Below are 18,255 nucleotides of genomic sequence, written 5' to 3'. Positions count from 1 at the left end.
CATGCTGAGCTTATAATGATGTTGGTGAGGGCTGTTCTGGATATGCACCCAGTTCCAGTTGCCCTGTTATAGGAAGGGTATTAGCAAGTTGGAGAGGGTTCAGAAAAGATTTACCAGGATGTTGCTGGGAATGGAAGGTTTGAGTTATGGGGAGAGGCTGGACAGATTAGGACTTTTTTCACTGAAGAGTAGGAGGTTGAGGGGTGACCTTGTAGGGGTTTTTAAAATCATGAGGGGTATAATTAGATGAATGGCAGCTGCCTTTTCCCTAGGGTGGAAGATTTCAAGACTTGGGATCATATTTTTAAGGCGAGAGGAGGAAAATTTAAAATGGACATGAGGGACAACTTTTTTTTAATTTAAACTCAGAATTGCTCTGTGTGGAATGAACTTCCAGAGGAAGTGGCAGATGTGGTACACTTACAATGTTTAATAGACATTTAGATAAGTATATGAATAAGAAAGATTTGGAGAGATTTGGGTCAAGCACAGACAGGTGGGATTGCTTTAGTCTGGGACTATGGTCAGCATGGACTGGTTGGACCAAAAAATCAGTTCTGTGCTGTATGACTCTATAATACAGTTTTGCTAGTAAACAACTGAATTGAGTGAATTATTGAACTACCCAGACACCATACCATCTGCATTCTTCTCACAATATGTAAGCTTCAGGAACTTTCATTGTAACTTTGCTATGAAAGAGAATTGAAGAGCAGCCTGTTAATGGCTTGTAGAACAACTTTCCCCTTATTTGCTACCTAAACTTAGAGGTACATTTTTAAGACTATATTAATGAACATCAGACAGTAGGATAGTGATTATTTCATCTAGCCTAATCTGAGTACTGCTGGTGAGATTACAAGTTTCGTTATGCTTCGTCATCACATTTTGGAAGAGTACAAGCTATAATTATCTACAGTGACATGTACTAAATCAGAAAACATGGCAGCAATTTACTCACTTTATTTTTGTTGCAGTTTGCTCCATATTTTCTCGTATGAACTGTGACAGCTGGGATACGGAGTTCCACATCAAGTTATCTAGTATGACCTAAAATGTGACACATGCTCAGTATGTGTAAGGTTAACAACATTCAGTTTCAGTCACATATTTCAAAAATAAAATTGCAGTTAGAGAACTATAGGTTAGGTTTAAACTTAATGCAGGTTTCAGAATAGCTGCAGACGTCATATAGCTTTCAAAAAAAATAAAAACAAGGACATTACAGGGAAGATGCAATCATAAATGCACAATTAACATGCGAAACTGAACACGAGGGCTAGCGCAAGATAAAACACCAGGCGTACAGTACTCTACCAATGTTTTGCAGGTTTCATGTTTTCTCTAAAGCAGTTACTATTAGTCTCTTTTAATCAAAAGAATCCAGGCCTATGCCTGCAGATGCAAATACTGTGGTACAAACCCTTTCTGTAATCCAAGTGTTAGCACAACCACAAGCTGCAAACTACATTTTACTCACAATGGTCAGATGGTGAACTCTACGTCAATAGAGGTCCATCAAGAATGCATGTCACCATGAACTCAAAAGGATACTAGAAACTGTGTAACCATTTCCTGACAACTTACACAATAAGAACAGAATGGAATGACAAACTATTCATTCCTTCTCTGCACCACTCCAATAAACAGCAACACTGTATAGCTATCTTGCAGCTATACAGGATCTTTGATATCCCCTGATTCAATTAAATTTCTGGCAATCTTCAAATTATAGATACCCTTTAAAATATTCAGTTTCCAGTGAATGTGCAACCAAATGGATAAAGTTGCCATAGCCCTAGCAGACCATAGAGCTGCACTCAGAGAAACACAACTGGTGGTGGCTTAACCTGAGTGACACCTCGCCTCAGGTGAAGGGAGGGATTGAGATGGAGAGTGAGTCCTTCAGGGTAACCACAGCCAGCACTGGAACTGAACCAATGTGTGTTGGCACCACTGCTTCACAAAGCTGCTGTTCAGCCAACTGAACTCAATTTTCAAAATTTAAAATATATTTTAAACTCCTAAATAAGGAATGCTTATAACTGAAGTAAGTATTTGAGACTTGCTGTATTCTTCTAATTTTTGTGATTAAAATAGTTTTAGTCATGAAGAATATTTCAAAATTGGGAATACAAACTTGAAGTTGAACATGGTTAATTTTGAACAAATTTAATATGAATAACTATTATTTGTGTGGAAGTTCCAAGCATAACCTCTTCTGTTTGAATGTGAAAAGGGAATTTAAATAAATGTACAAATTTCTAATATTAAACAAAAGCTTAGAATTAGTCATTGACAATCTTTAAAACAGTTCTTAAACAAATTAATTATAAATGTTTTCCATTCTGGCTTAGAACTCCTGCAACATCAACTAATGATTATAAATATGACTTTGATTAATATTTGGTGCAATTTCCAAACTGGGTGTAATCATAGTATTGATTCCTAACTCTCTGCAAAACTCTTATTCAGAAATAAACTGATCATTCCAATACAAAGTTTAAAATGCCAAGCCCTAATTTGCTGGGACAAAATAGATGGTGATATCAGTTTTTAAGTCATCTTCTTATATTTGGATCCTCTCCCTTTAAAAATGATTAAACCTCAGACAACTCTACTAAATGGAATAGATTTTGAACAGATCTAGTAACTCATGACTATGGGCCAGCAGCATTGGATGTCAACAAATTTGCAACCACCTTGCATATCCCTCACTCAACCATTACCATCAAGTCTTTGGATCAATTCCTGTTCAATTGAGAGTGCAGGAGGGAATGCCAGGAACAGGATCAGGTATCCCTAAAATTGAGGTGTCAGCCTGGTGAAACTACAAAGCAGGACTGTGAAAAACGCAAGCAAGCGACAGATGCACTGTAGAAATTCACTAAGGTTCCTTCAACAGCACCTTCCAAACTCATGGACTCTACCATCTAGAAAATCAAAAGCAGGATTTATATGCAAACACCAGCGTCTATAAACTTCCCCTCCAAGTCAATCACCGTCCTGACTAGGAAACATCTCATTGTCCATCAGTGTCACTGGATCAGAATCCTGGAACTCTCTCACTAAGTGCATTATGAATGTACCTACACCAAATGAACTATAGCAGTTCAACAAGGCAGTTCACCACCACCACCATTATCTTCTCAAGGGCATCTCAGGATGGGCAACAAATGGTGGCCCAGTTCGTGATGCCCACATCCCATGAACGAATTAGAAAAAGTTATTACAAATGCCAAAAAATCCAGCAATAACTTGTGACATTATGAAACCTCATGCACTGTGAATCACAATGAGTTGATGGCTGATTTGTGCTGCTCTACTTCTAAGCTGGTGAAAACTCCTCCTTTTGCTTAATCTCCCTACGATTTTCAACAATTGTTGCATTTACGTGTTGGTCATGCATTAAATTGCCCCAGAAAAATTAAGTTTAGAAATTATCAGCAGATTTTTAATGATGTAATAATTTTTAATGAGCACCATTAACCTCTCTCGCTCAAAGTATATAAAGTGGAATCTTCAGTGGTAATTTTTTCTTAAAAAGTTAAAATTAGAAATTTAAATTCTAACTATTGTCTTTAATCAGTCCTTTTTTTCTCATTTGTAATTGTTCCTTCCCATTCTCATTTATCATTCCATACTGAATTTGACATGGAAATCAGCCTAAGTCGTCCTTCTTCAAAGTGCTGTGTGTTTATTTCTCAATTCTTTAATTTTACTGATTGATGGGAGACAGGTAGTGGTCTTACTATCATCTAGTTTCCAGATGTCTGCTGCCATTATGGGCAGCTTGGTGGTTCAGCGGTTAGCACTGCTACCTCACTGCACCAGGGACCCGGTTTTGATTCCAGCCTCAGATGACTGTGTGTGCAGTTTGGACATTCTTCCTGTGTTTGCCTTGGTTTCCTCTGGGTGCTCCAGTTTCTTCTCACAATCCAAAGACGCGTAGGTTAGGTGAACTGACCTTGCTAAATTGCCCTTGCTAAATTGCCCATAGCATTCAAGGGATGTGAAGGTTAGGTGCATTAGTCTGGGGTAAAGTGTAGAGTAATAGGGTAGGAGATGGGTCTGGGTGGATTACTCTTCGGAGGGTCAGTGTGGACTTATTGGGCTAAATGGCCTGTTCCAACACTGTAGGGATTCTATAATGCATCATTGTTAGCTCTCAATTTCAGTGACTTTATGTACATTTTTTATTTAACCTAAATGCACAACTTTTATCCAACAGGAAACATCACAAAATGTCCTAATAAATCTGGATCAAGGTTTAGAATAGCTAGTAAAGATAAATTAGACAGAAATGAAGAAGTTAAAATAAAAAGCAGAATGGAGACAGAAAGCAACCAGATATATGAAAAATATTGAGTTAAAGTGATACATCTACTGTTTGATTTATTACTATAATGGTTATTTCTGACATTTTCATTTTGTCACTGAGGTTAACTTCCAGTCTAGACTTTCAGAACTGATATATACTCTGTCTACTACCTATAAAGGTCTCAAATGACAGCTGGCTGTACATACTCAATGAAGCGCCAATAACAGTAAATTGTCTCCAATTTGACAGTGATTGGTTTTTGGTGGGCATCAGTTAGATGGTTGGCACCATGCTAAGATTGGGCAAAGTCATTTTTACAAAACTAATCTTGCATTTGGCTGGCAAGGCCGGCATTTATTTTCATCTCTAATTGCCCATAAAAAGTGATGAGCTGACTCCTTGAACTGCTGCGGTCCATGTGGTGGGGCTGTGTTTCAGGATTTTATCCCAGTGACACTGATTGGAAATACAGAGTAAATGTTCAATCTGCATCTAACTCTACTATTAGCATCTACAATTCAAAGTGGATCGTCCCTCAGTACAGAAATGAAAATGTGTTGCTGGAAAAGCGCAGCAGGTCAGGCAGCATTCAAGGAGCAGGAGAATTGACGTTTCAGGCATGAGCCCTTCTTCAGGAATGAAGAAGGGCTCAGTACAAACATCTCAACTGAAGTTCCTCAGTACAAACATTTCAACTGCTGATAACAGCATTTCACCAAACAAAAGAGAAAATTAATTTTGCTCTAGGTTGAAGCTTCAGCACTCACTTTTGCGCTATTGGGTTAGTAATGAATTAATAAAACTAAACTTGCAAGCAGTTTACTTATTGTAATAGGCATCTATTTTTGATTTGCAGTGTTAAAATTAACTCTATAAACAGCTTAGGATCTTACAGTATGTATTGCATATCATAACCTCGATAATATAACATGAAGTGGCAGTACAATTAATGTTGTTGATATGGATTTTCTAAGAACAGACTGATTAACAAATTTGAAGACAAAAGTAGTAGCAGCATGGATACTAGATTGGCCAAGATATGAACATAGAATATCATAGTGAAAGGCTATTTTTCAGACTGGATAGTGGTAAGTTGTGATTTTACCCAGGGTTCAGTATCCAGACCACTACAGTTCTTAACATGCATTGGACACTTAGCTTTCGAGTATGAAGACACTATTTTGTAACCTGCAGATACCACATAACTTCGAAGTATAGTAAGCAACGATGAAGATAGAAGTAGACTTCAAATGGCTACAGGCAGGTGATGAAATAGGAGGAGATAAGACAGATGGAAAAACAAAGCAGAAAAGTGAGGTGATACATTATGGTCAGAAGAATGAGGTAAAATACCTAAATGGTATCATTTTGGGGGGGGGGGGGGGGCAACAAGAGAGAATATGCACAAATTGTTGTGCACAAATCTTTGCAAGTGACAGGACATATTAACAAAGATTTTTTTTAAAAAAAACAGGACGAATAGAACACTAGGTTTTATAAATCAACATTGCAATGTTATTGTCAACCTACATAAACCACTAGTTCAACTAGTGAAGAGGATATCCTACTGGAGAGGATACAGAGATTAATTTAGGACCACAATGTATGGATAAAGATTACAGTTACATTGCTCAACTGTAGAAACAGGAAGTGCTGGAATACTTCGCAGTTCAGGCAGCATCTGTGGAGAGAGAAACATTAATTGGCAATTCAGGCAATATCTCTCCACAGATATTGCCTGACCTGCTGAGTATTTCCAGCTATTTCCTGTTTTTATTTCAGATTTCCAGCATCTGCAGTAATTTACTTGTGAAGGTGGTGGGGCTGCATTCTTTAAAGCAGACAAGATTTGATAAAGTGTTTAAAATCATGAAAGATTCAGATTAAGTAAATAATAAGATTTAAAAAAAACACAACTGAAGGGACAATAACTAAACAGATTTGAAGAGATTAGCAAAAGAATCAGATTACAAGAAAAAAAACAAACAATGATGCAATGAATGGTTAAGATTTTGAACACTGGCTGACAGGATGATGGAATGAGTTTCAATAGAAGCTTACAAAAGCAAATAGCTGAAAGAGAAAAATGGAGAAGAGGCTAGTGAGTGGGATTAATATGGTTAGATTAGATTAGATTACTTACAGTGTGGAAACAGGCCCTTCGGCCCAACAAGTCCACACCGACCCGCTGAAGCGCAACCCACCCAGACCCATTCCCATACATTTACCCCTTCACCTAACACTACAGGCAATTTAGCATGGCCAATTCACCTAACCTGCACATTTTTGGACTGGGAGGAAACCGGAGCACCCGGAGGAAACCCACGCAGACACGGGGAGGATGTGCAAAGGTTGTTTTTGAGAGAACTTGTGCAATCTTGATAAGTGAGGGGCCTCTTTATGTGCTGTATTATTGTATGATTTTATTTTATTTTGATTTGATGCTACAATATGCCACAAAGTAAATCAGTCATTTATATACATGAATGAAACCTATACACACTTGCATTTATAAGTGCACTTCATTCCCCACTTTGCTTCAACAACTCATGATTTACATTTGTTTCAATAGATTGCGACATGGATTATATGTGTATATCATTTTTAAAACATTCAAGACTTCACATAATGTACATTTTAATATAACACATTCTCTTCTAACAAACATTATCATTAGCTTCGCAATACCTTACAAATTTAGCCCACCATTATAGTCATTAATATAAAATGATGCACCCACACTTCTGAGAAACAAAGGCAACTCATGGCATTGCTCAAATATATAGAAAACAAAGATAACCTCTTCTCTGTTCCAGCTTCTTCTTTTTGAATCTGGATCTTTGCTATCATTCATATTTTGATCCAAATCTTTCTTAATTCCTGAAGATTCTGGGGGAACCTTCTGAAAGTTCAGACTTGCTTCAGGAATGTGCTGCACCAACTAAAAAAATGTGTAAACTATGTTTAAAATCTCAGTTTAACCATGTGTGTTCTAAGTGCGTAAACATATATAAAATCACATGTTCTAAAATGAAAGATGGAAACAGAATGATGCACCTGAGAGTTATGGGATGTCCGTGATGATGATTTTGGAATCTGAGTTTAAAAAACAAAATTAAACAAGAGATAACAACACATTATTTAATGAGAAGTTCTATTAAAACTTAGCAATAAAAAGATTTGAATGAAATCAAATTGCCTCACAATTTGAAACATATATGCAAAACACAGACAGACTATAAAAAAAGCTTTAACTCTTCTTACAGGAAGAGGTTCAACAATAAAGCAAGACAGACAACTATCTATGAAATAAAAGTCGCCCATTTGGTTTCTCTTATTTGGGAATTATAAAAACGTAGCCCACACACACAAAAATGTTTGCAAGACATTATAAAAATCTCTCTGTAAATGAGCACTGTTTATTAAACTGCTTCTGCTTCAGACTTATTTTGTGGTACCATTAAAGATGGTGATTAAGGGGAACAGGTAGGTAGGCCACAATTTGATCAGCCATGATCTTTTTGAAATTCTTTCTCAATGGGCAAAAAAAAAATGTAGATTTTACTTCCAGTATCTTCAACTGTCTAATTCCTAGGGATATGACTGAGCAGCGCAAAAGCCCAGTGTGTCCAGTTTCTGGATCATCAGACACTGAATGTACTCCAGAAAATGCACAGCAGTACTCCAGCGAAGTCCCGCAAAAAAAAACTCTACAGGAATTGCTCAGAAGCTTACACTTCAGACACACAGTTACCATACATCTGAAATGTTCCAAAAAAGGTCTCTAATTCAGACAGAGACTTCAGAGGGTTCGGACTCTTTATATTTTGAGGGTGTCACTGACTAGGCTAACATCTATTGCCCATTCCTAACTTCACTGGAGAGGTGGATATGCCTTATTGTATTGCTGCAGTTCTAGGGGAGAGTATGAGTTTGATCCCATGCAACTAAAGGTATGGTGAAATATTTCCAAGTCAGCTTGATGTACAACATGGAAGAGAACTTGTAGATAGTGGGTTCCCAAGAACCTGCTACCTTTGCCCTTTGACTTGATAGAATTGGTAGGTTTGGAAGGTGCTGCCTGAGGAGCCTTGTAGAGTTACGGCAATGTTTCTGGCAGATGATACACACTGTTGCTACTGTACGCTTTTGGTGAAGGAAGTGAATGTTGAAGGTGGTGGGGCCAATCAAGTGGGCTGCTTTGTCCTGGGATGGTGTCAAACTTCTTGAATGTTGTTGGAATTGCATTCATCCAAACAAGCGGGAAGTATGGAAAGATGGTCACACCCCTGACTTGTAGCTTGTAGGTGGTGGATAGGCTTTGTGGAGTCAGGTGTTATGCTACGCACTGCAAAATTCCTAGTCTCTGACCTGCTCTTTCCAGCTACAGAATTATATGTCTGGTTCAGCTGAATTTCTGATTACAGTAACTTCCTAAAATGTTGATAGTGGGGGGTTCTGCGATTGAATGCCCAGGTTTAGGATGGTCGTAAACTCGATTGTTGGAGATAGTCATTGTCTGGCACGTGCATTGTTTACCTGGATAGTTACCCAAGAAATGTTAGATGAATAAAAAAAGTTCTAACTTCTGGGTAACAATTAACTCTTCTAACAAACACTTTCTCGCCATCCTCTTAACTCTTTCATCTACCTCCACATCCTCAACGAACTTCTCCCCCATCCCCCCACCCTAGCTCTCTCATTCACCTTATCCTTGGATTCCCATGTGACCCCCTGACCTCCTATACCCCTGGCTAGACCTAACCTGACCTGTTCACCTACCACCCTGCCGTCTTGCCCACATTCACTTACTCACACAATGGAAAGCTATTTAAATCTCTCAAAGCTTTTCAATTTAATGGATAATGAGTTTGGAGGACTTTGAAGTGACTTAAAAATAGCTGATGGCACCCAAATTCACCTCCTTTCTGAGGCTGGCGACTTTCCTGGGGGCAGGATAAGGATATGGGTAAAAGAATCTGCACTCCCGACTTGGCTGGCTCCTTCACAGGAATAGGCATCTCCTAGCTTCTTGTATATTTTATAGAATCACGTCAGCAACTTCAGGAGCTGTGAACCAGAATTTAGATTCAGGGACCTTTTGGAAAGTTAATTCTAAAAATCTTACCCCATGTCCCCTAGCTACTCCCCACATCTTCACATACTCTCCATGCTATCAACTTCCACTCTGTTATTTGCATCATCAAAAAAAGTCCAACAGGTTGTCAAACATGATTCCCCTTTCATAAATCCATGTCAATTCTTCTCAATCCTACAAGTGTGCTATTATCATGTCCATTTTTATAGATTCTAGCATTTTCCCTATGGCTGCCTACTTCCATGCTCAATCGCTCAATGTACATAACCAAACAGCATTAATGTTTGGCTAGAGGCCAGACCGATAAATCCCAGGTCAGCAGGTATTCTGTTTCAACAAGTGCAACAAATTGTCAACTTTGCTCAATTGTCATGCTTAAGTGGTTATAACAAGTTTATCTTCTTATGATCGCTTTCCTTAATGTCTTAATATGTGCATCCATAAATTTAGTGTTGTGAAGTGTTTCAAGCTTCTATTATTGATACTTTAATAATAAACTTTGATTGACCTTTTTATAGGGTTGTAAGAGCAGCAATTATTTTTTGCAAAGAACATTTCTGAATGGGTGCGTTTTTCTCAGCAAGTCCCATGTGTCACTGGTATTATTTGGTTACATACACAGTGCATGCGAGGTGAATGCCTTTGGAAAGGATACGAGTTTGCATGGAGAGTCAGGCACCACAGAGGGATTTAATTTGGCATGGACAATGAGGGGCCAGAGAGTATGGCTAGGAATTCGAGTTGGCACAGAAGTCATGATTGGGAGGGGCAGGAGTGTTGAGGCATTACGGTGAGGATTAGAGACCTAAAAGCTTTAATCACAACTGGGATGTAGTCTTAAAGATGTGAGATGGGCCTTCTATCCTGCACCTACCTCTCCAGAGAGGACAACAGAGCTTTTAGGGCCCTTTAAACAGAGTCAGGTTTGCCAAATTGATAAACTGCCTGACTGTCTCTGCAGCGATAATCTGGCCCTTTGAATCATGTTTCTGAAGCCTTTTCAAAGTACTCTTGCATTCATGCTTTCCAATTTTTTGTCCCAGTCAATATTAATTATTCTTTAATCATAGAATGTGGGCATCTTAATATATTCAATGGCTTTTATTAAAGTTTAATTTTTTTGACATACTTATCTGTACTTCTGTCAGAGGGCATTGGAAGTAATGTACAACTGATCTTACCTCTTCCCTGGCTGAAATTGTGGAGCCAAGAGTAGATGGCGGTAATGAACTGAAAGAGTCCCCATCTCCTGCTACATCATGAATCTCCCTCGCGAGGATTGCCAAATCTTTGGCTAAATCTTGGCTGAGCCTAAAATGCAGAATAATGATGTTTAATATTAACAAAAGATATGTTTAATAAATTTATTACCAGATATGTATAATCTAGTAATGAAAGCCGCGAACTTGTAATGCAACTTGTAAAGTATCCTGAAGTACTTCACAGCAGTATTATAAAGTAAAGTATCCTGAAGTACTTCACAGCAGTATTATAAAACCACATAAGATATCAGGTGAGATAGCCAAAAGCCTTGTTAAAGAAGCAGGCTGTAAGAAGTGTCTTAAAGAAGGAAATATCAGTGTAAGAAGGGAGTTCAACAGTTTTGGCAGCACCAATACTGGAGTGATTAAAATTTGGAATGCTCGAGAGACCATAAGTATATGAAACCAAATATCTCAAAGAATTGTGGGGCTTGAAGAGATTACAGAGACAGAGGAATGAGTAGGGCCAGAGGAACTTGGAAACAAGGATGAAAATTTTAAGATCAAGTAGGCAACATTGGTCAGGAAGCATGGGGCTGATTGTCTAAGGGGATTTGGTGAGAGTGAAGATACAGCAGCAGGTTTATAGAGGATGGAAAGGGGGAGACCAGCAGAATGCATTTGAATGGTCAAGGCTAAAGGTAACAGAGGCCATGAATGAGACAGGGGGAAGTTGGACAATGTTACAGAGGATGGAAATAGCCTATTTTAGTAATGGCATGAATGCGTGATTAACAGCTTATCTCCATGTCAAAGGTCATACAATGGTTGTGGACAATCTAAATTAGTTTCAGACTGTTGTCGGGTATTTGGATAGAGTTGGCAGCTAGAAAATGACCTTGGAGCAGGGATTTGAAACAAAAGAAAAAATGAAATACTTGAAATTTTTACAATGCTTTCACAGGATATCTTAAAATGCTCCCTGGGCAATTAAGCATTTCAGAAATGCAGTCACTCATCTAACATGGGTAACAGTTCTTAATATGCACACTGCTTCAGATTTCTCAATATTTAATTGGAGGATATTTCTCCTTATTCAGTACAGCATCTCATATAAGCAATCAGATAATTTAAAAACCACTGCAGGAGTGCACAAAGGTGGTGGTAAGTTAGAAGTGGGTGTCATTGTGAAAATTATTGCCTACTTGATCTTAAAATTCTCATCCTTGTTTCCAAGTTCCTCTGGCCCTACCCATTCCTGTCTCAGTAATCTCCTCAAGCCCCACAATTCTTTGCCCACAGCAAGCAGCAGAAAGACAAGAGATAGTAAAAGGGCCAAAGAAACATCCTCGGGGGATGCCAGAAATATTACTGTGGGATTGGAAAAAGCAGCTACTGGAAGTGATAATCTGGCTTTGATCAGATAAATAAGGACAGAACCAAATGAGAGCAACCCCCATTAAGCTGGACAATGGCAGAGGTATGGGAAGATGGCAGTTGGTTAATTAGATTAATTGTGTCAATGATTGCAGACAGGTAAAGTTGATAAGAAGGGCAGGTTTACCTTTATTGTAAGCACACAAGATGCCATTTGAGATTTAAGACTTCATTTGATCCGGGAGTGGAAACCTGATTTGATAGATACAAACATGAAAATCCATGAATTATGGGCATGGGTTTTGAAAGTGACAATGTTTTCAAGGACTTAAAAGATGAAAGAGAGATTGGAAATGGGGCAGTAATTTTCAAGGAAACTGGGCCAAAGATTAATTTTTTGAGGGAAGGGGGGAATAACTGCAAATTTATAGGATAGGAACAAAGACCTGAAGAAAGTGACACATCAAGATTATTGGCTAGCATGAGTACCAGAAAAGAAACTTGAATACTCTGCAATTTAGGGGAAATTAGGTTGCATGAGCAAAATGTATATTGCATAGACAAGATGAGTTCAGGCAGGGCATGTCAGAAACTAGACAAAGGTGCAAGTGTAGAGCAGGCTAATGGATATTCCAATGGTGGGCCATTGGAATGGAGGGATGAGGTAGAGGCAGTTGCTCAAATAGGATTATAATCTTATTCACAAAGAAGTTCATGAAGCTCTCATGCTTATTAGAGATGAGGAAGAACATTGGAAAGGAGTTTAAAAAGATGGTTTGCAGTACAGATAAGAAGCCACTGGCTATTTGCTGCATTCCAGAATGACCCTAAAATAGGGAGCAGCTTAAAACAAGGACCAACTTTGCCATGTGTGACCTAGCGAAATCTGGCAAAAAAATGGCTACACTAGTTGCTCAAGGAGTGCAGATGTGATCTATAGCAGGGGAATGTCCAGGGTGAAAAAAAGCAATGGTTTTATTGGGAACTGTGGGATCAAATGTGGAGGTGAGGGTGCAGTTGAACAATCATTAGCTGCAGAAATGCTGTGCTGCACAGAAGATTAAAAGCTTGACAGCTGAGGTTTTGACACTGGAGTTGTAAGCAAAATGAAGAGGAGCTTTTTAGGCAAAGTAGAAAAAGATGCAGAGGCACGTGGAGGGAATATACATGATAAAACTAAGCAATCAGAGATGGCCTTATCTATCAGATTAATATGAGAGAACCAGCAAAACCATGGGATGGGAAGGTCAAGAGGTTGGCTCTGAGTTGGGCAGTTTAAATGAAAGTAGAGATTGAGCGAGGATAAGAGGACAGTGAACTCAGTGGAGAGAGAGCATGAGTTGAGATTGTGGTTGAAATCACAGAAGATAAGAAGCTATTGTATGCAGAGACTGAGGGAGTAAAGCAGTAAAGATCCTCTTGGTAAAATATCAGTGAGTGAAGCAGATGAGTTGCTTACAGGAGGAGAGTTGCCAGATGAAGACGGACTTAGGTCACTGTCATCTATCTGATAGACTTGATGGGGCAATGGATGGAAAACAGGGCAACTGAGGAGATTTCATGAAGGGGAAAGGTGTCATCACCATGAAGTCATGTTTACATTAAGGCTGTGATGTCAATGCAATCATCCACAATTGGTTCACGGACGACAAGGGCACAAATGAATGTGTATTTTGAAGAGAGACGTACAATTAGTTGGAGTGAATTGACTCTCAGGGTTAGCTTAGAGAGGGTTGACTTAAACAGGAATGAAATTGTGTGTTGATGAGAGGTCAGATGAAAACATTAAAGTTGCTGATCAAAAGGAGACAATGCCTCGAAGAACACTTTGGTGGAAGCTAAGAGAGGCATAGCTGGAAGATCGAAGGTTACTGAACGTTTGTGATGGGAAATGGGGGCACACATCAGCAGACAGTGATGAAGTAAAATAATGTATGGTGAGGTGTATCAGCGAGGCAAAAAGGAAAAGAAGACATAAAATGACAGACCCAGATTATAGAGTCATACAGTACGAAAATAGACCCTTTGGTCCAACTTATCCATACTGACCAAATTTCACAAACGGAACTAGTCTCACTTGTGGGCATTTTGGCCCATATCCCCCTAAACCTTTCCTATTCATGTACTTATCCAAATGCCTTTTAAATGCTGTAACTGTACCTGCATCCACCGCTTCCTCTGACAGTTCATTTCACATTTAAACCACCCTCTTATGTGGAAAAGATTGCCCCTCAGGTCCCTTTTAAATCTTTCTCCTCTCACCTTAAAATTACTCCCCACATCTTGAACTCCCCCACCCTAGATAAAAGACCTTTGCTATTTACGTAATTATACCCCTCATGATTTTAAAACCTCTTCAGGTCACCCCTTAACCTCCTAAACTCCAGGGAAGGAAATTTCAGCCTATCCTCATAACTCAACCTCCTCAGCACACCCCCCCCCCCCCCCCAACCACTCCCAACAACATCCTGGTAAATCTTTTCTGAACCCTGTCCAACTTAATAATACCCTTCCTCTAGTAAGGCAATCATAACTGAACACAGTATTTCAAAAGTGGCCTCACCAATATCCTGTACAATTCCAACATGATCTCCCAACTCCTTGACTCAAAGATCTGATGCTTTAACATCTACTGCTTTGCCCTCATCAATGTTTGGTTATGTCCTCAAAAAATTCAGTCAAGTTTGAGAGACATGATTTCCCACTCACAAAGCCATGCTTACTATCCCTAATCAGTCCTGGCCTCTCTAAATACATGTAATTCAAGGGGAAGCAATGTCCGAGAGGTATTATCACTCAACTGTTAATCCAGAGACCCAGGTAATGTTCTGGGGTCCTGGGTTTGATTTCTGCCATGGCAGACGGTGTAGTTTTAATTTAATAAAATCTGGAATTAAGAGTCTAACGATGACAATGAGTCCATTGTCAATTGTTGTAAAAACCCACCTCGTTCACGAATGTCTTTAGGGATGAAAACCGCCATCCTTACCCCGTCTGGCCTACATGTGACTCCAGACCCACAATGTGGTTGACTCCTATCTGCCCTCTGGGTAATCAGGGATGGGCAATAAATGCTGGCCTGGCCAGCGACGCCCTCATTCTGTGAATGAATAATAAAAAACACCTCTCTCTCAAAGTCCCCTCCAATAATGTATCCACTACTGATGTCAAACTCACAGGTCTATAGTTCTTAGGCATCTCCTTACAGACTGACTTAAACAAAGGCACAAAATTAGCCACCCTCTCGTTCTCCGGCACATCACCCATGGCTATACATGATACATATTTCTCCACTAGTGGCTCCGCAATTTCTTCCTAACTTCCCACAATGTCCTGGGAAACACTTGATCAAAGAGTTACCAAAAACAAACACGGAAACAGACTCTCAAGTTTTCACAAGTTACAATAAAAGTTAAATTATAAGTATTATTTTGACATGGTATTCATTAGCTCCAAGGTAAATCATTACAATCAAATTACAATTAGCATTTGTTTAAATCAGGTTTTGACCGTTCACTTTCCATGAGCTGTTTCCCGGTGTTTATTCTTAAGTCCAAATTAATTTTTCCAGCAGTAAGATCAGTTTAGTGTTGTCTTACAACTCTGACGCTGGTGTAAGCGAGTTGGATGGATTGTTATAAACGGTGGAACTGTCTGACAATATAAACCTCCTGGAATCCAAATGAAGATAGCCCTAGCTTGAAAACATCAGCAAGCTACAGCCAGGACTTCTCCAAAATACAGTCATAGAGGTGTACAGCATGGAATCAGACCCTTTGGTCCAACCCGTCCATGCCGACCAGATATCTCAACCCAATCTAGTCCCACCTGCCAGCATCCGGCACATATCCCTCCAAACCCTTCGTATTCATACACCCATCCAAATATTCAAATGCTCCCCATATTATTAAACAGCCCAAGCTCAGAAGTCTAAAACCATATTTCATTTGACTGTTATTTCCAACTGGTCAGAATAAGCCAACAACTGCATTTGTGTAGTGGCACAAAGATAGAAGATGCTTCAATGCACAGAAAAACAGATACTTAGCCAGGTATGGAGTATGAGGAAAGGCAACCCCATCTTTGATCAAAAAAGACTTTTAAAGGAATAATGGTGCACAAGAAACCATAATTGTAGAAACAGAGTATTCACACAATATAGAGGAGTCGGACAGAGATAAGGTGGCTTAAAGCCTTTTCCATTTTGACATCATGCCACCAGGCATGGAGCTAGTCTTAAGTCTGATGCAACATGTAACTGTTTAGACTTTTGGATCAATGTCAAGACTATAATACTTTGAAATGTAATTGTTCTTGTACTAGAACCTCTGGTTTCCCCTATTTCATAAAATGGTCACTAATACCGATTGGGTGGAGTCATATTGTAACAAATTAAGGTTTGTCATGGTTTGCTACAATATTGATAAACGTTCAGTCATTTGTCAACGTTGCACTATTTTAACTTCAGCAGACCAATTATAATTGTTGTCTGAAACCAGAAATTAGATTACAAGGTCATTACAAGAAAAAGAAAATCATTATACTCCAATCACAGAATTTAAGCCAACATGATCGATATTATTTTTCATTTCTTACAAAAGGCCATCTTATTAATGCAACAATTTTGGTATTTAATTTTAAGAATGCATGAATATATAGCATACTAGAAATATATCAGGCAATGGATTATTTAGTAACAATTAAACTTCAATTAAATTTAAATTCATCAGAAAAGGATCCCAGAAAAAAATATATTGTTTGAAGGTCTGACCTTAACCTGCAATATTGGTGCTTGCAGGTTTCTGAAATGAGTAATTAGGAGTCTTTTTAGTGCAATCTCTACATACAAACATAATGTTAATGGGGTGAGTTTATTCCATTCAGATATACATGGTGTCTCTTTGAATGCCATGAGAGATTCCAAAATATTTGAAAATCCAAACTGTTGAGGTTAAAACTTAATGACAATCATCTGTGAAACAGATGATATCAACTGTAATGGTTGGATGTCTGGTGACTTTTATCAAAATGATAGTTGAATACATGGAATTCTTTCTGAAAGAATGAATAATGTCAAAATATAACCATGATGTGTTTATCACTTTTGATCCTTGATGATTGAAATCATTAAAAAGTATTGTGTAAATACACAAATCTCCAGTGGCCAAAAACCTTTAGAACAAAGCTTAATCACCAGTGATGTAACAAGCCAATGATGATTTTTTTTTTGTTCCTATTACTATACAAATGTTTTTAACTGCAGTGAAATAATAAACTTTTTCACCCCCTGTAGAGAAAGTCTGTATCAATTTCAAAGCAACTATAATTACGAAAAGAATCTGAACTAGAGTCATAGAGGTGCACAGTATGGAAACAGACCCTTCGGTCCAACTCATTCATGCCGACCAGATATCCCAACCCAATCTAGTCCCACCTGCCAATATCCCTCCAAACCCTTCCTATTCATATACCCATCCAAATGCCTTTTCAATGTTGCAATTGTACCAGCCTCCAACACTTCCTCTGGCAGCTCATTCCATACATGCACAATCCTCTGCTTGAAAGAGGTGCCCCTGAGGTCTCTTTTATATCTTTCTCCTCTCACCCTAAACCCATGCCTTCTAGTTCTGAACTCCCCCACCCCAGGGAAAAGACTTTATCTATTTATCCTATCCATGCCCCTCATGATTTCATAAACCTCTATAAAGTCACCCCTCAGCCTCCGACGCTCCAGGGAAAACAGCCCCAGCCTATTCAACCTCTCCCTATAGCTCAAATCCTCCAATCCTGGCAACATCCTTGTAAATCTTTTCTGAACCCTTTCAAGTTTCGCAACATCTTTCCGACAGCAAGGAGACCAGAATTGCATGCAATATTCCAACAATGGCCTAACCAATGATCTGTAACGCTGCAACATTGTGTTTCAAGACATCCAGTACTGCCTCCTCTGTAATACGGACATTTTTCAAGATGTCACCATCTATTTCCCTACATTCTATGTCATCCATGTCCTTTTCCACAGTAAATACTGATGCAAAATACTCATTTAGTATTTGCCCCATCTCCTGCAGCTCCACACAAAGGCCGCCTTGCGAATCTTTGAGGGGCCCTATTCTCTCCCTAGTTACCCTTTTGTACTTAATGTATTTGTAGGAATGTGTTTTTTAGCCTTGCTCTGCTGTTCACATGAATGTTTATATCTGGAAAAGAGTATATCAGCTGGAAAAGTCTCCAGTTTGGTGAGTCTGCTCCGGGGT

At 38.9% G+C, this 18,255-nt stretch overlaps 1 protein-coding gene across 7 annotated transcripts in view; it reads right to left on the bottom strand.

The window, feature by feature from the left end:
* Positions 1 to 18,255, bottom strand: part of LOC122553571 (centrosomal protein of 170 kDa protein B-like) — a 97,754-nt gene that overhangs the window by 8,542 nt on the left and 70,957 nt on the right. For 4 of the 7 annotated variants that reach the window (XM_043697582.1, XM_043697580.1, XM_043697584.1 and 1 more), the window contains exons 14-17: positions 10,601 to 10,730; positions 7,379 to 7,417; positions 7,122 to 7,262; positions 962 to 1,050 (exon numbers count right to left, since the gene is read on the bottom strand). In XM_043697582.1, coding sequence (XP_043553517.1) covers positions 962 to 1,050; positions 7,122 to 7,262; positions 7,379 to 7,417; positions 10,601 to 10,730 — 399 coding nt within the window. The remainder of the gene's footprint in view (positions 1 to 961; positions 1,051 to 7,121; positions 7,263 to 7,378; positions 7,418 to 10,600; positions 10,731 to 18,255) is intronic. The other 3 variants (XM_043697585.1, XM_043697583.1, XM_043697586.1) reach the window with 3 other exon arrangements.

Source organism: Chiloscyllium plagiosum, chromosome 10 (assembly GCF_004010195.1).
Source record: "Chiloscyllium plagiosum isolate BGI_BamShark_2017 chromosome 10, ASM401019v2, whole genome shotgun sequence".
NCBI lineage: Eukaryota > Metazoa > Chordata > Chondrichthyes > Orectolobiformes > Hemiscylliidae > Chiloscyllium > Chiloscyllium plagiosum.
The sequence above is the reverse complement of the archived record's forward strand: the minus strand, read 5'-3'. Positions and strand labels throughout refer to the sequence as shown.